General features: G+C 44.4%; 1 protein-coding gene across 3 annotated transcripts in view; it reads left to right on the top strand.

Annotated features, from left to right (window-relative positions):
* Positions 1-21156, top strand: part of elp4 (elongator acetyltransferase complex subunit 4) — a 459315-nt gene that overhangs the window by 132764 nt on the left and 305395 nt on the right. For all 3 annotated transcript variants that reach the window (XM_038807869.1, XM_038807868.1, XM_038807871.1), the window contains exon 5: positions 4381-4523. In XM_038807869.1, coding sequence (XP_038663797.1) covers positions 4381-4523 — 143 coding nt within the window. The remainder of the gene's footprint in view (positions 1-4380; positions 4524-21156) is intronic.

Genomic DNA, 21156 nt, shown 5'->3' with positions numbered 1-21156 from the left:
TAAAAACATTGTGATGGGTAATCCAGATAAAGGCTAGATTATACAGACCAAAGGACAACCCCTGTATAAATTGTTTTCAGTTCTTGTCCAACAATAAATTCCCTCTCCTAGGATGTGTTTACAACAGCATTTCTTGCTGAAAAGCATCGCCTATGTTCTACACTTATGCTGCAAGAATGTTTAAATAAATGTGAATTCAGTGGACACTGTTGTTAATAACTTCAATTGTAACAATATTTCTTAAATAATGACTAGTCAATGTTTCTTGCGCTTTGCAGTCTTTTAATTTAAATAGTTGTAGAGCAATGCATATATGAAGCAGGGCAGAATATTCCTCATCACATAAAAGTGCTACTCCTGTTTTTAAAATCTGTATATTATACATCACCTTGTATTAGCAGTTCCTTCTCAATCTGTTGATTCCACAGGCACGAGTTGATGCCTTGCTCAAGTGTCTACACTTGGGTGTTGGTGGTGTGTAACAGATCACTTGGAGTTTCTGCGGTGCCATGCACTTTTTACATGCATGCTATTGTCTGGATCTTGGATAGTTCATAGTAGAAGCTCCCATTTTCTTTGCATCACATGGCTGACCAGAAATCTCTCCCAATTTTACTGCCTGCCACTGTGTTTTGGAAGGATTTGCAGGCTGACAATAAATCTGTTTAGTCGTGTTATGAATGTACCTTCCTTGGTCATCAATTCCTGGAGAGGGACTCGAACCCGGAACTTCTGACTCGGGGAGGGACGCAACCCACTGTTCCACAAGACTTCCCTATACTGTGTATAAGCCTAGATAATAACTGCCAGTGTGTTATTCAACCAGAGGGCGCATCACAAATCGGCCTAATCTGTTGCACATATGGGGCAGGATTCTCCATTTGAGAGACTAAGTGCTGATGCCAGACTGAATCACGACAGTTCTACGTTGACAAAAGCGGTGTCAGTGCTGGAGCAATTCAGGACATCCTAATGAGCTAGCGCAGGCACCATAAAGAACTAGTGCAATTCCAACGATCACTGGCTTGTGATTCGCCGGGGTCGTAATCTGGCACTGGAGATCCTGACGAGCAGGAGCTGCATATATGAACTCCACTCCCCACATACCCCTGTCCCAGCCAAGAAGATGGCACTGGTTCCACTGGAGCTCATCCTGTTGATGGGTCGGCTGGGGCCAAAGGTTACGACCCGTGCGCTATGTTCACAGTGGGCAGTCAGTGGCGTGCGCAGCCACATGCCTGCCTTACAGGCTGCAGAGATGGTGGTCTGTTACTGTCTACCCCAACTTCACGGCCCACTTCCTGGCTGCCCCCCGCTGCTCCCCCAACCCTGCTAGAAGCTCCGCGTTCAGCGGCACAACTGTCAAAACACTATAGCAATTTTGGACACATTTTGTACCCCCTCTCTCTCCCTCAGCAGCGCTGGCACCTGTTTGCCGATTTTAAATACCACAAGTGAACCTCGATGTTGGTAATTCCTCCCGCCGGAGGCAGAGCATCGTAATGGGTCCGGAAATTGCCGGGGTGTGCCCGTGAATATGGCAACATTATTTACTGTACAGTTTGCATAGCCACATTAGTCTGTGTGGTGCAGAACACATGGTGCAGTCGAGACACCATAGCATGGCATTCCGTACGGCGCCAGCCTCGCTTTTTGGCTGAAACGCGATTCTCCACCCAATCGTGCTTCATGATTCTGGCATTGCTGGAGGAAAAATCTCACCCATGATGTTTATAATTGGGTAAACGATGGTTAAAAATAAAGATTTGTATAGCACTTTCAAGTCCTCATGATGACCTTAAGCAGTTTATTGCAAATTTTGTAATTTGAGTTTAATCACTTTTGTAATGAAGGAAACATGGCAGGACAGATAATCTGTTTTAGTAATACTGATTGAGGGATAAATATTGGCCATGGCACTAAGAAAAACTCCCTCCCCTCTCAAAATCATTATCAGAGGAACTTTCACATCCACCTGAGAGGGAAGACAAGGCCTGAGTTTAAATTCTTAGCACAAAGTACAGGACTCCTTCAGTACTATATTGGAGGTTTAGTCTAAGTTTTGTGCTCAAGTCGATATCTTTCTAACTCAGGCGCAAGACTGCTACTTTCTGAGCCTCAGTTAACACTCATTGTGAATGAAAACCCTGACTGACATTCCTGTCTGCCACTCTGGAAACATAGACTGTAGTCTCTGTACTCTCAGTCTTCCATCAGCTTAACTCGCACAGAACCAGTTTTTGGTTTATATCCTGCCTTTACCAGCCAAGTCACTAAGAGAGCCCTCCTAAAATAATTTTCTTTTAACAAAATAAAAGTTAATATTTATACATTTCTGTGGTTATTGCTGAAAAGAGAGACATGTTGCTGAAGCTTTTCATCTTGCATTTTTCAGAAGAAAGGCAAGAAAGCCAATTTTCAGTCAGAATAATTTAGACAATAGGAGAAAAGGGTGCTGATTTGTTGGCAAGTCATCTCTGATTGTCCAAAGCATTGTCATGGAGAAAACAACGGGAAACAAAGGATTCCTCAAACTGAGTAATTGAATGTATTCATTTTGCTTGCACAGAACAGTCCCTTCATATAAATGTTTGTAACTTTTAACAAGCATAAATGAGCCATGTTAAAATCTTGACTGATCTTGAATTGGTTGTTAGTGTAGCTATTAGCACACTCTCGATTGTTCAACAAGTGCTGCTCAATCATGAATCACATCTAACAATATTTGTTTTACTATGAGGTTTGCACACATCGGCTGGTTGAGTACAAGTCTGTACTCTGCCTACTAGAATCAACCAAAGAAACGTGCTGTTTGATTTGATTGGCCAGTCATTCAGATGTATGACTACATACTTGGTATTGCATCGGCACTAAAATTCATGCAAGACCTTGCTCAGTTGTGCCGTAGGCGGAGTGTCATGTTAGACTGACAACAGCATCCTGTTAATTGGAAAATATCACTCACGAAGCCACTGCATAATATTAGAGTGAAATGGCTTGCTTAACATATTGTTCATTTATTTTTTCAGATATTTTGCCTTTTCAGGATAATTTGAGGTAGACCAGGAACTTATCAATCTTATTGCACAAGACCTGACCTGTGCATGTTTCTGATGCACAAATGCACAGTCCAACACGCCCCCTTTCATTTATATGCTAGTTGAGAAATCCGTAAATGGATTTTCCGCTGCTGTCTACCACAGACTATCTTTCCTGGTTAATATTCAGTTTGGGATTCATACAAGTTTGTGATATAAAATTGGCCTGATCAGCAATTTGTTAACCTTGCAAGCTTGACACAAAAATGGAGCATATCGAAGCTCTCCTGATTTAATCATTATTTACCCTCTATAATGAAACCTTGCAAAATTGCCAAAGGTTTGCCACTTTTGGACTTGAAAAGTGCCCAGTCTACCTCACACTTTACCCTTCCAAGGTAATTTATCAAAAATTCGGATAACAGAAGAAGTAAGCTGTTTCATGCTGCTACTATGTAGTGACATGCGGTATTTTCCGAAAAGGTGTTCTGCCTACCAGATAATTGAGCAATGTTGTGTATTAATTTCAGGTCCAGAGTGATGCAGGTATGTAGTCCATACATCCCAACAACAATTTGATTGACTGATTCAATCAAACAGCATGTTCCTTTGGTTGCTTATAACAGGCAAAGTACAGACTTTACTCAACCAACCAGTGCTTTCAGAACAAAGTATCTCCTGTTAGATATGATTATGCACTTGCTGGACAATCCTGAGAAAGCTACTAACCACACTAACTGGGAGTTTAAGATGATCAGCTGAGCTTGTAATGGGGTTCATTTATGCTTGCTGGAAGCAATATGCATTCATACAAGGGACCCATTCCCTGCAAACAAGCAATATATTCAAGCCTTGTGTCTCCTTTGAATTAACTCAAAACTTGAAGAGTCTGTAGTTTCAATTGGCTTCTCTGTTGCAATACCATGACCAATCTGCATTGATTGCCAACCAACTTACACTCTTTACACTTGTATTATAAATTGTCGTGATCGTTTGAAATTTGGCATTCTTGTGTTTGCCCTGATGAGTGCAAGGCTAACAACTTCAGCAATATTCAGTAATTTCAGCAAATCTTTTTCAGCAATATTCAAATTCTGTTCTATATTACAATTACTGTGGTTACTGTAAGGTTTTTTTTCTCCGTGAGGGGTTTAATCAGTAGTAGCTATGATTTTGATATTACACTACCAAGATTCAGTGTGTATATATAAAGTGTTTATATTAGCATGCTAAAAATCTGCTGTTTAATATTCTATTGTGACATTTCCTGAAAAACACTTAGTGCAAATACATATTAGATAATGTTTATTTGACCTTAAAAGTACTGTTCTTGGCTTGACAGACAGCCTTGACGTCCTCCTCAAGATTTGGCCATTATTATGATGTATCTAAAACAATGAATACCGAGCTACAACACTCGGTCAAGTGCCACAGCTTTTTCCTACCTGATGAAGCGCCGTTGGATTTAGCAGCGAGTCCATTTGGGTAAGTTTCTGAACTGAACTCCAAGAATATTAAGTTGCATAAATGGCAATCTGTAAATTTCTATTAAATGAACCCACCAGATGAAGTTACTGCGCCATATTTTAAAATAATTTTGTGTAAGTATTCCCTACTGCTTTGAAAAGGTGGTGAAGGTTGTGTTAATCCTACAAAATTCTACCTTCATATACAGCAATTCTTACAATGTTCGTTAGATTTTTTATGTTCATTACTGTTTCCAGGTATAGCATCTACAGATTGTGGCAATTTGGGGAGCTTATTTTAAATATTTATCCTCTTACAAGTACTGAAATATAATTTTTTGTGATTTACCTGCATTTAATTTATTTTCAAGGTAAAAAACCATTCAGCATTAGCTTTATTTCACAATTTCACGAGGAATGATCTGTAGCTGTTTCTCTTGCCATCATTGGGTAGTTAATATTCCATTCAGCTCTATGCTTGACTGGGCAGACATGCATGCAAACAAGTAACCCGATTAAGCCGACCACCAAGTTGCTTAATAAAAAAAAAACGAGGAACAAGATATAATTGCAAACAGTCATAAAGCCGAGGAAAATTGATTTAAAAATGTCTCGTCTCAAGTGTTCAATGTTGTGCGACTTGAGAAAGAGTTCTGCTCTGGTGAAGCTGCGATATGTTAGGATTCTTGCAGCGTCTGACCTTTTTATTTATTTCCTGTATGCTGGACTTACATCTGCTACTTAACAATGGCAGTGTGGGTTTTTACCCAACTGGTCTTGTGAGATCAGAAAACTCCCAATTCATTAGACCTTAAAGTAGGTGGAAAGGATTAGCAGGGAGGAGCAGGCATTGTTAGCAACAGTAACAATTGAGTTGCTACTAAAGTTTACCACCAGTCCACGTCACGGAGTACAACCTGATCAGCATGCCTCACAGCTCTCATTCAGTATTTTTAATTTGCCTGTTGTATATTTGTATTGCATCTAATTACCTTACTACAATCTGCCTCTTCAGTTATCAGCTCCATTTTGAGGAGAAGGTTTTGGTAGATAATACAAGCATGGCTACTCATCTGAATTGCCTGATTATCAGAAACCTGTTGTCACAATATAGCTTTCTTTGAAAGATTTTTGTTAATTATTTTTGAAGGACAAGGCATCCCGCTCATTTCCGCTATTAAACTGTGATTCAAATCGGAGACCTGGACCTGTGATGTAAACCAGCATCCCAAAGCTTTGCTGCTGATTGTACCTCATTATAAGCTGTTCATCGTTGTAAATAGCATTGAGTTCAAACATAGGAAGCACAGAAACAACCCCCATTTTCACCAGCACCATTAACATCTAAAATGTCCTAAATCACTTAAATGCACTATACATAAAATTTATGTTGAACTAGAGGCCAGAAAAAATTAACTTCAAAATGCATTTGGGGTAAATAAAAGTCGTGAAGTCACTGTTCACTTCTAATTCTTATGCGATTCCACTTTCACGTCATTTATTTCACATTATTTATTTGACAACAATCATGAATTGTATTGAATAGAGTATCAGTGTACTTTACAATAGATGATTGCACCAGTCCATCTGCTGTTATCAATTCTGCCCTTCAATTTTTTTCTTTAATTCCGATAGATCATAGAATTTACGGTATAGAAGGAGGCCATTTTGCCCATCATGTCTGCACCAGTCCTTGGAAGGAACACCCTACTTAAACCCATGCCTACACCCTTTCCCCGTAACCCAATAACCCCACCTAACCTTTTGGGCACTAAGGGGGATTTGTCATTCCAATCCACCTAACCTGCACTTCCTTAGACTGTGGGAGGAAACCGGAGCACCAGGAGGAAACCCACACAGACACAGGGAGAAAGAGCAAACTCCACACAGACAGTCACCCGAGGCTCGAATTGAACCCGGGTCTCTGGAGCTGTGAGGCAGCAGTGCTAACCACTGGATTTGGATTTGTTTGTTTATTGTCATGTGTACTGAGGTACAGTGAGAAGTATCTTTCTGTGAGCAGCTCAAACAGGTCATTTAGTACATGAAAAGAAAAGAAAATCGAAAGAAAATACATGATAGGGCAATACAAGGTCCGCACTGTAAATAAATAGACATCGGCATCAGGTGAAGCATACAGGAGTGTAGTCAGGTCAGTCCATAAGAGGGTTGTTGTATCAGAGTCTGATAACAGCGGGGAAGAAGCTGTTTTTGAATCTGTTCATGCATGTTCTCAGACTTTGGTATCTCCTGCCCGATGAAAGAAGTTGGAAGTGTGAGTAAGCCGGGTGGGAGAGGTCTTTGGTTATGCTGCCCGCTTTCCTCAGGCAGCGGGAGCTGTAGATAGAGTCAATGGATGGAAGGCAGGTTCGTATGATGAACTGGGATGTGATCACGACTCTCTGATGTTTCTTGCAGTCTTGGCCGAGCAGTTGCTATACCAGGCTGCGATACAGCCAGATAGGATGTTTTCTATATTGCTTCTTTAAAAGTTGGTAAGAGTCAGTGTGGACATGCAAAATGTCCTGAGGAAGTATAGGCACTGTTGTGCTTTTTTGGTGGTAGCGTCGACGTGAGTGGACCAGGACAGATTTTTGGTGACGTGCACCCCTTGGAATTTGAAACTGTTAACCATCTCCACCTCGGCCCTGATGATTATTAATATCCAGAAAAACGTATTGTGCCAAATCTAATTTTTTTCATGTAATCCTCACATATTGGCTTTCTTAACACAGCAACTGGCAGCATATGACATCATCGACTGGTGTCAACACTCCAAAAATCCCTCCTAATTATAGTTAACGAACTGCAAGGAATGACACTTAACTGCTTTGGAACTTGTTTTCATTTTTAAACTTTGGCAATTAAAGACATTTTTTTGTTGCAAGATGAATAATAATTAGGTGCTGGATAATGATCAGGAATTCAAGAGCAGTTCTATTTATGTTGTGCCATAACAGAGAAGAATGTCCCAAGGCACTTAGAATCAGAAGCAAATCCAACAAAGGTGGGTTTAGGTGCAATAGTCAAAAGCCTGATCAAAGTTGATTTTTTTTTTTGGTTTATCTTCAAAGACAAAAGAGAGGTGGGGAGTCTTGGGCATTGAGAGAGGAAATTCCCGAGTATAGAGTCTTGATGGTTGAAGCATCTCCACAATAAAGGAGGCCTGAATCAGGGAGGGGAAAGTAAGGCAGTGATAGGTTTAAGAAGGTGAAAAGTTTACAGGGGTACATAGGTAGGGGAGATGGATGAGCAGGAATTTAGTGCAGGATAAGTGGGCAGACATTTATGGGACAGTAGAGGATGCAAGATCATCCAGGAGAACATAGAAATAAATAAGTCTGAAGATAACAATGCCATAAAAGGCGGGTTTCAGCAGCAGATTGTTGGGGATAGGGTGGGTGGTTTGAGGATGGCAGATAATTTTGCACAAATGAAAGCAAGCCATCTTTTTGTAGAAGAGGCTATGCAAATATCAGCTCAGCCCTGGGTAAGAACTACAAAAAGGTTGTGAGTCTTTAGCCATTGAGAGAGATTAAGTTAATTGAAGAAACCAATAAAGTGTGACTACATCTGGAGTTTTGGGTGCACTGTTAGTGGTTTTTGACTGTTACAGCAGTGCTTTCCAAACTATTTTCCAACGTGACCACCCCATTTTAATACTTGAAAATGCCAGATGCCAACAAAAACAAAACAGAAATAAAGCAGTGTAGTACATGTGGTATGTAATTATTAAAGCCTGTGTATTATGGATCAATATATAATAGATCATATACATATGAAACCGGAAATGTCATTGTGAGGATCCTCCTTTTTTTAAATTTAGAGTACCCAATTCATTTTTTCCAATTAAGTGGCTATTTCGCATGGCCAATACACCTACCCTGGACATCTTTATGTTGTGGGGGCGAAACCCACGCAAACACGGGGAGAATGTGCAAACTCCACACGGACAGTGACCCAGAGCCAGGATTGAACCTGGGGCCTCGGCCCCGTGAGACAGCAGTGCTAACCACTGCGCCACCGTGCTGCCCTACAAGAGTCCTCTTTGACCACATCCTCCCAGTGACTGAGGAACTCCTTTCAGAATCTCAATGCCGTTTTTACCCATCTAGTGACACAACAGCCACAGGTTGGGATTTTTCGTGCCCCTGCCACATGTTTCACGGCAGTGGAAGCGGCCTGCCATTGGCTAGCAGCGGGATCTTCTGGACCCTCCATTGTCAGTGGAATTCCTGTTGAATGCACCCACAGCTGCCGGAAAACCCGTGGTGGGGTGTGCCGTGTACAGAGCAGAAGATCCCGTCAGTGTGAACGGTTGGAAAATTTGGGCTGCAATCTTTGCTGTGTGGCAGGCACAAGAAAGATGCAAGGAACAACATCAACCACTATATAACTATTTTCGACCTCATGAAAGCCTTTAACTCTGTCAACCATGAAGGCTACTCAAATTTGTCTGTCCTTCTCCACCTACTCCAAAATGACATGCAAGTTCTACCCCTCACCAAAGGAATCACCACAAACCCTGTTTCCGAGAAGACTGGGATTCAAACAATGCTGTATCATTGCATCAACTCTCTCCTCCGTTTTCATCGCTGCAATGCTCACCTCCAGCAAATTAGCCACAAGCATGGAGATGATCTGCAGAACAGACGAAAATTATTTAACCTACAACCAACTGTTCAATCCAAAACCACTCCAGCCTCTGCCTGTCACAGAGCTTCATAGATTTAAAAAAAAATAAATTTTGAGTACCCAATTATTTATTTTTCCAATTAAGGGGCAATTTAGCGTGGTCAATCCACCTGACCTGCACATTTTTGGGTTGTGGGGGTGAATGTGCAAACTCCACACGAACAGTGACCCAGGACCGGGATTCGAACCCTGGTCCTCAGCACTGTAGTCCCAGTGCTAACCACTGTGCCGTACAGAGCTTTAGATGATGCTTGCGTGTGCACTCACTCAGAAATTAAATTCCAGATAACTGTTGACAACTCTTTCTCCAAAACATATGAGAAAATGGATCTTTCAATAAATGCACAGAAAACTAACTCCTCTTCCAACTGGTTCCCACAGCACAACACCTCTCCACTCTGATGGGGAAGTCATGTCTGACAAATCAGTTAGAGTTCTTCGAGGAAGTAACAAGGAAGTTAGACAAAGGAGAACCAGTGGACATGATGTATTTAGATTTCCAGAAGGCCTTTGACAAGGTGCCGCATAGGAGACTGTTAAATAAGTTAAGAGCCCATGGTGTTCAGGGTTAGACCCTGGCATGGATAGAGGATTGGCTGACTGGGCAGAGAGTGGGGATAAAGGGGTCTTTTTCAGGATGGCAGCCAGTGACTACTGGTGTACCTCGGGTCGGTGCTGGGACCACAATCTTTCACGATATACATTAATGATCTGGAGGAAGGAACTGAAGGTTAGGGTTGCTAAGTTAGCAGATGATACAAAGATCTGTAGAGGGAGACTTCCGGTTACGGCCATGCTTAGCTAGGTCACACATTCGGCAGCTCCTGCCAAGAACAGACTTTTGGGCCCTTTTGAGGAGCCCCAGCGGCGCTTGTACGACGGTTCCCAGTGTGGGAAGGTGATAGTAAGATTCCCCCAGCACTGTCTGGAGTGGACCAGGACTGGAGCGATCAGAAAAGTGGTTTTGGAGCAGGGAAGAGAGCGGGGGAGGAAAAGCAAGATGGCGGCGGGTGGAGATCAAGCAGCGTGGGCGCAGTGGTCGCGGGAGCAGCAGGAGTTCCTCAAAAACTGCTTTGCGGAGCTGAGAGCAGAAATGCTGGCGCCAATGAAGGCGTCGATAGAAAAGCTGGTTGAGACCCAGAAGGCCCAAGGGGCGGCGATTCGAGAGGTGCGGCAGAAGCCTCCGAGAACAAGGATGAGATTTTGCGCCTGGCGGTGAAAGTGGAGGCGCACGAGGTGCTACACAAGAAGTGGCAGGAGAAGTTTGAGGACCTGGAAAACAGGTCGAGGAGGAAGAATCTTCGGATTCTGGGTCTCCCTGAAGGAGTGGTAGATAATGGAGGTCGATACGTGATGATGAGTGGTAGGTTGCAGGGGACGCGGGTGGTACTGGTGAACGTTTATGCCCCGAATTGGGATGATGCCGGATTTATGAAACGTATGTTGAGTCGGATCCCGCATCTGGAGGCAGGGAGCTTGATAATGGGGGGACTTCAACACGGTGCTGGACCCAGCACTGGACTGTTCCAGGACGGGTAAAAGGCCGGCTGCGGCCAAGGTGCTCAAGGGGTTTATGGATCAGATGGGGGGAGTGGATCCGTGGAGGTTTGCCAGGCCGGTGGCCAGAGAATTTTCTTTTTTCCCCCACATCCATAAAGCCTATTCCCGGATAGATTTCTTCATAATGAGTAGGGCACTAATCCCGAAAGTGGAGGGAACGGAATATTCGGCTATAGCCATCTCGGACCACGCCCCCGCATTGGGTGGAGCTGGATTTGGGGGAGGAGAGGGGCCAGCGCCCGCTATGGCACCTCGATGGGGGACTGTTGGCAGATGAGGAGGTGTGCGGGCGGATCCGGAGGTGTATTCAAAGATACATGGAGGCCAACGATAATGGGGAGGTGCAGGTGGGGGTAGTCTGGGAGGCTTTGAAGGCGGTGGTTAGGGGAGAGCTAATTTCCATTAGGGCCCATAGGGAGAAGAGAGAGAGAGGAGGGAGAGATTGGTGGAGGAGATATTAATGGTGGACAGGAGCTTTGCAGAGGCCCCCGAGGAGGGGCTGCTTAGGGAGCGACGAAACCTCCAAATGGAATTTGATCTATTGACCACGGGAAAAGCAGAGGCGCAGTGGAAGAAAATGCAGGGGGGGGGCGGGATAGGAGTATGGGGAGAAGGCGAGCTGGATGCTGGCACATGAGCTTTGTAAGAGGGAGGCAGCGAGGGAGATTGGTGGAATTAGAGATGGTGGGGGATACGGTGCGGAGTGCGGTGAGAATAAACGAGGTATTTAGGGACTTCTATGGGGATCTGTATAGGTCTGAGCCCCCCGGGGGGGGGGGGGGGGGGGGGGGGGGGGGGGGGAATCCGCCGATTCTTGGATCAACTGAGGTTCCCGAGGGTGGAGGAGGAGCAGGTGGCTGGTTTGGGAGCGCCGATTGGGCTGGAGGAGCTGGTTAAGGGATTGGGGAGCATGCAGGCGGGGAAGGCTCCGGGACCGGACGGGTTCCCGGTTGAATTTTACAGAAAGTATGTGGACCTGCTGTGCCTGTTGCTGGTGAGAACTTTTAATGAGGCGAGGAAGGAGGGTACCCTGCCCCCGACAATGTCCCGGGCACCGATCACGCTGATTTTGAAGCGGGACAAGGATCCATTGCAATGTGGATCGTATAGGCCGATTTCGCTCCTCGATGTAGATGCTAAGTTATTGGCGAAGGTTCTGGCTACGAGGAGTGAGGACTGTGTCCCTGGGGTGATCCATGAGGACCAGACGAGGTTTGTGAAGGGCAGGCAGTTAAACACGAATGTGCGGAGGCTCTTAAATGTGATCATGATGCCCTCGGTGGAGGGGGAAGCGGAGGTAGTGGCGGCCATGGACGTGGAGAAGGCCTTTGATCGGGTTGAGTGGGAGTATCTCTGGGAAGTGCTTTGGGGGGGGGGGGGGGGGGGGGGGACACCGGGTGTCGTTATATGCTGATTACCTGCTGTTATATGTTGCAGGCCCAGTGGAGGGGATGGTGGAGGTTATGCGGATCCTTGGGGAGTTTGGGGACTTTTCGGGTTATAAGCGCAACGTGGGGAAGAGTGAGCTCTTTGTGGTGCATGCGGGGGACTAGGGAAGAGGGATAGATGAGCTACCGCTGAAGAGGGCGGAGAGGAGCTTTCGATACCTGGGGATCCAGGTAGCTAGGAACTGGGGGGCCCTGCATAAACTCAATTTGGCATGGTTGGTGGAACAGATGGAGGAGGATTTCAAGAGATGGGATATGCTGCCACTCTCCCTGGCGGGTAGGGTGCAGTCGGTCAAGATGATGGTCCTCCCAAGGTTCCTGTTTGTGTTCCAGTGCCTGCCCATCCTAATCCCCAAGGCTTTTTTTAAACAGGTAAGCAGGAGCATTATGGGATTCGTATGGGCCAATAAGACCCCGAGGGTGAAGAGGGTGTTTTTGGAGTGTAGCAGGGACAGAGGGGGGCTGGCGCTGCCGAATCTATGTGACTATTATTGGGCAACTAATGTGGCGATGATCCGTAAGTGGGTAATGGAAGGAGAGGGGGCGGTGTGGAAGAGGCTAGAGGTGGCGTCTTTTGAGGGTACGAGTCTGGGGGCGCTGGTGACGGCACCGTTGCCGCTCCCGCCGACAAGGTACACCACAGGTCCGGTGTTGGAGGCGACTCTGAAGATCTGGGGGCAGTGGAGGCGACATAGGGGGGGCGAGGTGGGGGCCTCGGTCTGGTTCCCGATACGAGAGAACCACAGGTTTGTTCCGGGATGGGGGGTTTATGAGCTGGCATTGGGCAGGGATTTAAAGAATGGGGACCTATTCATCGATGGGACTTTTGCGAGCCTAGGGGGGCTAGAGGAGAAATTTGGGTTACCTCCCGGGAATGCTTTTAGCATGCAAGTGAGGGCATTTATGAGACGGCAGGTGAGGGAATTTCCGCTGATCCCAGCACGACAGATTCAGGACAGAGTGACTTCGGGCGTATAGGTTGGAGAAGGCAAGGTCTCGGCGATCTATCAGGGACTGCAGGAAGTGGAGGAGGCCTCGGTGGATGAGTTAAAGGGCAAGTGGGAGGAGGAGCTCGGCGAGGAGCTGGATGAGGATCTGTGGGTTGATGCCCTGAGTAGGGTTAATTCCTCCTCCTCTTGCGCCAGGCTCAGCCAAATACAGTTCAAAGTTGTTCATAGGGCGCATATGACAGAGGTGAGGATGAGTAGGTTTTTTGGGGTGGAGGACAGGTGTGTGAGGTGCTCGGGGAGCCCAGCAAATCACGTCCATATGTTCTGGACGTGCCCGGTGCTGGAGGGGTTCTTGAGAGGCTTTGCGAGGACTATGTCCAAAGTGGTGAACACTCGGGTCAAGCCGAGCCTGGGGATAGCATTATTTGGGGTATCGGACGAGCTGGAGTGCAGGAGCCGAAAGAGGCCGGTGTTCTGGCCTTTGAGTCCCTGGTAGCCCGGCGGAGGATCATACTAATGTGGATGGATGCAAAGCCCCAAAGCGTGGAAGCTTGAATTAATGATATGGCAGGGTTCATCAAGCTGGAAAGGATAAAATTTGCCTTGTGAGGGTCTGTGCAGGGGTTCTCCAGGTGGTGGCAACCGTTCCTAGACTTTCTCGCGGAACATTAGGTGGAGGTCAACAGCAGCAGCAACCAGGGGGCGGGGAGGGGGGGTGGGGGCGAGGCGGGGTGGGGGGGCGGGGCGGGGAGGCGAGGGGAGGGTGGGGTGAGGCGGGGGCGCGGCGGGCGATGGTGCGGGGGGCAGGGCGGAAGTGTCGGGCGAGGCGGGGGGGTGGGGGTGAGGCGAAGGAGGGGTGGAGGGGTGGTTCGTTTTTCTTTTTTTTAGAGTGGGGCGTTTTCCTTACTGGCGTGTTTATTTGTTAAATGGGGAGTATTGTATTTTGTTGGAAATCCCACGTATAATTTTTGTGCCATAAGTTTTGTGCTTTATTCCTTTTTCTGTTTGGAGTGTTTTGTTGAAAATTTGAATAAATATATATTTTTTTTAAATATCTGTAGAGGGGCAGATAGTATTGAGGAAGCAGGCGGGCTTCAGAAGGAATTGGACAGGCTAGATGAGTGGGCAAAGAAGTGGCAGATGGAGTACAATGTGGAAAAGTGTGAGGTTATGCACTTTGGAAGGAGAAATGGAGGCATAGACTTTTCAAAATGGGAAGATGCTTCGGAAATCAGAAGCAGAATGGGACTTGGGAGTCCTTGTTCACGATTCTCTTAAGATTAACTTGCAGGTTCCGTCGGCAATTAGGAAGGCAAATGGAATGGTAGCATTCATGTCGAGAGGGGTAGAATAGAAGACAACGGATATAATTCTGAGGCTGTATAAGGCTCTGGTCAGGCCCTATTTGGAGTATTGTGAGCAGTTTTGGGCCTCGTATTTAAGGAAGGATGTGCTGGCCTTGGAAAGGGTCCAGAGGAGGTTCACAAGAATGATCCCTGGAATGAAGAGCTTGTCGTATGAGGAACGGTTGAGGACTCTGGGTCTGTACTCGTTAGAGTTTAGAAGGAAGAGGGGGGATCTTATTGAAATTTACAGGATACTGTAAGTGTCCTGGATAGAGTGGACGTGGAGAGAATTTTTCCACTTGTAGGAAAAACTAGAAGCAGAGGACACAATCTCAGACTAAAACAGAGATGAGGAGGAATTTCTTCAGCTAGAGGGTGGTGAATCTGTGGAACTGTTTGCCGCAGAAGGCTGTGGAGGCCAAATCACTGTCTTTAAAACAGAGATAGATAGGTATTTGATCAATAAGGGGATCAGGGGTTATGAGGAGAAGGCAGGAGAATGGGGGTGAGAAAAATATCAGCCATGATTGAATGGCGGAGCAGACTCGATGGGCCGAGTGGCCTAATTCTGCTCCTACGTCTCATGGTCTTATGTTTAAGATGAACAATGAGGTCCTGGAAATGTGGGCCATTTTCCATACCTGAAGAACCTTCTCACATTGAAATCAAATCCATCATCGCCTCTAATGTGCCAGCACAGCCTTCAGTCAACTGAAGAAAAGAGTATTTGAGGACCAGGATCTCAAACCTGAGGCTAAAGTCACGGTTTACTGGGAAATAGTGATCCACGCATGCTTCAGAGACTTGGACAACCTTCAGCAGAGACCTCAAAGCACTGGAGAAGTAACAGCAGCAACATCCTCCAAATTTATTGGCAAGAACAAGAGGCCAACATCAGCGTCCATTCCCAAGCCAACGTTCCCAGCATTGAGGTATTAGTCACTCAAAACAAGCTCTCCTGGGTGGAACGTGTAGCTTGTATGCCTAACACCAGTCTCTACTCTGAACTCTGTCATAGCAGGAAACATCCAGGAGGATAGCGGAAACACTTCAGGGATGTCCTGAAAGCATCCTTGAAGTAATCAAAAAGCCCCACCAACCCATGGGAGTCTCCAAAATGGAGAAGACTCATCCAAGCAGGCATCGAATACTCAATAGACTTTGTTGGGAAAGTGCAGAGGCAAGGTTGAGGTGCCTGAGGGAACACAAATCTCCAAAACAATCCATCTACTCAACCTTTCAAGCACCACCTGCCCCGCAAGTGGCAAGTTGCACCTTGGACTTATCAGCCATCTCGGAGCTCATCAAACGGGAGTCGAAGCAAGTCATCCTCAATCCTAATGGATGTTTAAGATGAAAAAGATGATTTTTTAATTTGGGTCACTCCAGCTCATGGACCTTGGCCAGGAAGCAGGGTCAGAGCATTGATGCTGATGCAGGATATATTCTCGGAGGGAGTTCAGAAACTAATTTGCTGTTTCAGCAACACCAATTGGGTTTGCGACCCATTGTTTGGGAACAGCTGTGTTAAAGCATCCATTGTCACATTTAGAGTCGTTCAGCTTTCTTTGGCACTAGTATTTTTTTAGGAGCTTTTCTACATAAATGGAAAAAAATGTATTTCAGGAAAAAAAATGTAAACCAGTATTTTGTTTCTGCTAATACATAATTAACTCTTGGGAAGTGTGTGTTTTCTGAACAGTAATGTCACTAACTGGAAACATCTGACATTTAATTCCGTAACAGTTTGAAGAAACTACACTTTGATCTGACTGGGATCTTTCCTTTTCTGCATTGGATTTATGTGCCCCAATATTCATCTATGTTGTTGCCAACATTTCCTTGTTAGTAGATTGTTTTAGCGACTGATACAGAATATTTCTCTGTCCCTTTAACACTGTGATCTGTGCATCACCATTCAACCAAAACACAATGAGCAGATGATGCTCTCCATGACAGCCGCCATGAATGAAAGTATTTTGGGCCATCTCACAGTCCAGTGGCTTGTTTACACCATTCAAAGCCCAGAAATTGGGAACAATTTAGCAATCTTCTTCATAAAGATGGGCAGGGTATGGAAATCATGTTGACAAAGTAACTGGGACAGTTTTCTGAAATCATAAGAAATTTGTGAATCGATGAAGTTTGAAAGAAACTACATAGCTCAGCAGCTAAAAAGAAAGAAAGGTTACGTTTCCAATCAGCACCTTTCTTGGAACTCCAGTGTTTTTCTGGGAATTGGTACTTAACTTTGTCATGATCATGTGTAGAAAACTTTCATAGTAAATGTTCAATGACATACTGAACCAGAATACTTGATATTGTAATTGGCGAGGTGGGGGGAAGCAGGAAAATGATCCACCTACTCACTGTCAATCCTTGTCTGAATGTAGGAGAGTTGCTACTGCATTTTAAAGTTCATGTTTGTGCTTATAGTGAGAAAATATTAATTTGGAAGAATCCTTGTGATTAATGTATGGAAAATCATCTGTTCATTGAAAAACATGCATATGTTAAAAACACATTCTGCCTCTCCATCAACACATTTGCTCTCATATTAACACTTGAAACTCTCAGTGGAGATGTGGGGTGACAATGTAATAATGAAGGTGATAATTATTTAAAATGGAGACGTTTCATTTGGCAAAATTATTCACACTTTTTGTTGCACAATGTGAAGAATGCATTTACTCTTAAGAGTCAATATTCAACAAAAAATCTTCAGACTACTTTGCTGATTAAAATATGACCAAATAATTTGTAATGATTCTTTGGTGGTTATTTTACTGTCTTTGAGATAAATATTCTTGGTGTATACCACATTAACATACTTAACAACGCAAAATTGGTTCGAGAACCAAGCTAAATAAAGGCAGTAAACAGGAAATCTGATAAAGAAAATAAGGAGGGTAAAGAAAAGGAATGGCATAGAATGACAGTTAACACAAAAAGGACCCAAAATTATTTACAATCCTGTAAATAGTCAAAGGAAAGGTCAGTCTGATTAGATACCAAGGAATGATATCATATTAGTAGAGGCAGAGGCCAAGGTTGATGAGGTCTTTGCATTGTCTTTACCAGAGAATGGAATGCTGCCAATATAGTAGTAAAGTAGGATGCAGTTGAAAACAATAAAAATTGATTAAAGAGAAAGTACTTAAAAGGTGACCATCTTCAACGTAGAATAGTCACCAACCCAGATGGGATGCATCCTGTGTTATTGAGGTAAGGGTGGAAATTGTGAAAACTTTGGCCACAACCTTCCAGCCCTTTTTGGAGATGGGGATGGTGCCATGTGAGGAGTGGGGAATTGTGAACGTTACATCCCTCGTTTTTTTTTTGTCAGTGATAAACCTAGCAACAAAAACCAGTTAACCTAAAATTGTGGGTGGGAAACTGAGAAATGAACCAAAACAAAATGAATTTGCATTGGAAGAGGCTAATAAATGAAAGTTAGACTGGATTTCTTAAGGGTCGATTGTGTTTGACTCAATCTGGTTCTTTGAAATAACTGAGTGCACTGATTTGGGGAGTGCAGTTTGTATTGTGTATGGGCTTTGGAAAAAGTACCCCTTGGTGGACTTCAATTTTGCTAACAAGCCTATGAAATTCTAGGGGGACTGGCAGCATGCTTAACAAAATTAGTTAAAGAAGCAGTAAGTAATGATTAACAGTTATTTTTCAGACTTGAAGGTGGTAGACCGAGGCAGTTCCCAAGGAGTTGCATATTGGAACCATTGCTCTTTTTGATATATATGAATGACCTGAATTTGAGTATGCATAGTTTAATTTTAAAGTTTATAGATAATACAAAACTCAGAAAATTAAACAATGAGGAAGATAGTAACAGAGGAGCTTGTAGACAAAAAGGTGAAATGGGCAGACACATGGCAAAGATTTACCATAGAGCAGTGTAAAACATCCATTTTGGTAGGTTGAATCTACCAACAGGAGCTTCAGTGCTACAATTTTATAGGTTATACAGGGAAAGAGAGACCTAGGATGTATATATACACATCTTTGAAAGTGGCAGGATAAATTGAGATGGTTGATAAAATCTTTGAAAGTGGTAGGAGAAATTGAGATGGGTCATAAATGCATAAGAGATCATTGACTTTATTCATAACGGAATAGAGTGCAAAACAAGAAAGCTGCTAAAACAAAAACAAAATATTGTTGATGCTGGAAATCTGAATTACAAACAGAAGATGCCATAAATACTCAGCAGGACTGGCAGCATCTGTCAGAGAGAAATAGTTAACTTTTCAGATCTTGACCTTTCATCAGAACTAGGTAAAGTTTGGAAAAGAACCGGTTTTGAGCAGGTGAAAGGGAGAACAGCAAAATGGGAAGTCCCTTATAGAGTGGATGGCAGGAGAGATTAAATGGCAAAAGATTTCATGGTGCCAGACCAAATGGGACAAGTTTACAAAAGGGTATGTCTGTGAATAAAAGCAAACAAAATTAGTTTTAAAAATTAATTCAAGGAATGTGGGTTTAACTGACTCGGCCAACATTTAATGCTCAGCCCTAATTGCTCTTGAGAAGGTGATGGTGAGATGCCTTCTTGACCATCTGCAGTCAATGTGGAATAGGTACACCACAGTACTGTTATGGAGGGAGTTCCAGGATTTTGAAACAGCGACAGTGAAGGAGCAGCAATGTGTTTCCGAGTTAGGATGGTGAGTGGCTTGGAGGGGAACCCCAGGTGGTGGTGTTTCCATGTATCTACATGACCGTCTAGATGGTAGTGATTTTGGGTTTGGAAGGTGCTGTCTAAGGAGCCTTGATGAGTTCCTGCAGTGCATTTTGTGGATGGTATACACTGCTGCTACTATGCTTTGGTGCTGGGGGGAATGGATGTTTGTGGAATGCCATTCAAGTGGCTGCTTTGTCCTGGATGGTGTCAAGCACCTGAGTGTTAATGGAACTGCATGCGTCCAGGGAAGAGTATTCCATCATGCTGTTGACATGTGCCTTGTAGATTGTGGCCAGATCATGGGTAGTCAGAAGTCGAGTTAATCGCCACAGGAGCCTAGCCTCTGACCTGCTATTGTAGCCACAGTATTTATATGGCTAGGCTAGTTAAATTTTTTGTCAATGGTAACCCTCAGGATGTTGATAATGGAGGATTCAGCGATGGTAATGCCATTGAATGTCATGGAGAGATGGTTAGATTCTCTCTTGTTGGAAATGGTCATTACCTGGCACTTGTGTGGCACAAATGTTAATTGTCACTTGTCAGTCGAAGCTTGGCTATTGTCCCGGTTGAGGTTAGTTTAGTTGACTGGGCGGCTGGTTCATGTTGCGGGTTCAATTCCCATACCTGCTGAGGTTATTCACGAAAACCCCACCTTCTCAACCTTGCCTCCTGGCTTGAGGTGTGCTGATCCTCCGGTTAAACCACCACCAGTCAGCTCTTAATGGGGAGAGCAGTCTATGGTCCTCTGGGACTGTAGCAACATTATTGCCTCAAGCTTGTTGCATTTGGACATGGACTGCTTCAGTACCTGAGGAGTCGCGAATGGTGCTGAACATTGTGCAATCATCAGCGACCATCTCCACTTGTGACCTTATGGAAGGAAGACTATTGATGAAGCAGCTGAAGATGGTGGGGCCGATAAGAACTTCTGCACTAATGTCCAAGAGCTGAAATGACTGACCTCCAACTGCCATAACCATCTTCCTTTGTGCTAGGCATGACTCCAACTAATGGAGATTTCCCCCTCCCCCTCCTTTCCCATTGGCTTTACCCGGAGCAGGTTTGAATGACATGATCGCTGCCATCCAAATGCAAAGTAAAGGAATTAAGACAGAAGAGAAGAAAGGAAGAAAAAGAAAAAAAAATGTGAGCAACGAATACAATTCAAAATTGTTGAATTCAAATGAAGACAGGGTGGCATAGTGGTATTGTCACTGGACTAGTAAACCAGACACCCCAGAGTAACACAGGTTCAAGTCCCGCCACTGCAGATAGTGAAATTTGAATTCAATAAAAATCTGCAATTAAAAGTCGAATGAAACAGTGTTGATTGTCGTAAAAACCCATCTGGTTCACTTATGTCCTTGAGAAGGAAATATGCCGTCCTCACCTTGTCTGGCCCACATGTGACCCCAGATCCACAGCAACGTGGTTTACTCTTAACTTCCCCCTCAAGGTCATTTAGGGATGAGCATTAAATGCTGGCCTAGCCTGCGATGCCCGCAGCCCATGATGAATAAAAAAAAAGGAACACTGCAACAGGCCAAGGAAAGAAATGTCAGAGTGGGATCGCAGTATAGAGTGAAAATTACAAATGACTGGAACTTGAGTCATGCTTGGGAGTCACCCACAAAGCCATCACCCAGTTTGTTTGATCTCACCAGTATAGAGGAGCCTACATTGTGAGCAACAAGATAGTAAAATAAATTGAAAGAAATATAAGTAAATCACTGTTTCAATGGAAGGAGCATTTAGAGCCTTGGATAGTGAGAAGAGAGAAGGTAGAAAAGACAGGAGTTGCAAGTCCTATGCTTGCATGGAAAGGTGCTGTATGAAGGGGAGGGATGTTTGGGGTGATTGAGGAGTCGGCCAGGGTGATGCAGGAATGTTGAAAGGTGAAAATTTAATATCAAAACAACACCAACGGAAGAAAAGGAACAAGGGGGGGAGA

The sequence above is a fragment of the Scyliorhinus canicula genome, chromosome 9 (assembly GCF_902713615.1).
Source record: "Scyliorhinus canicula chromosome 9, sScyCan1.1, whole genome shotgun sequence".
NCBI classification, from domain to species: Eukaryota; Metazoa; Chordata; class Chondrichthyes; order Carcharhiniformes; family Scyliorhinidae; genus Scyliorhinus; species Scyliorhinus canicula.
Note: the sequence above shows the minus strand (reverse complement) of the source record. Positions and strands in the feature narration are given on the sequence as shown.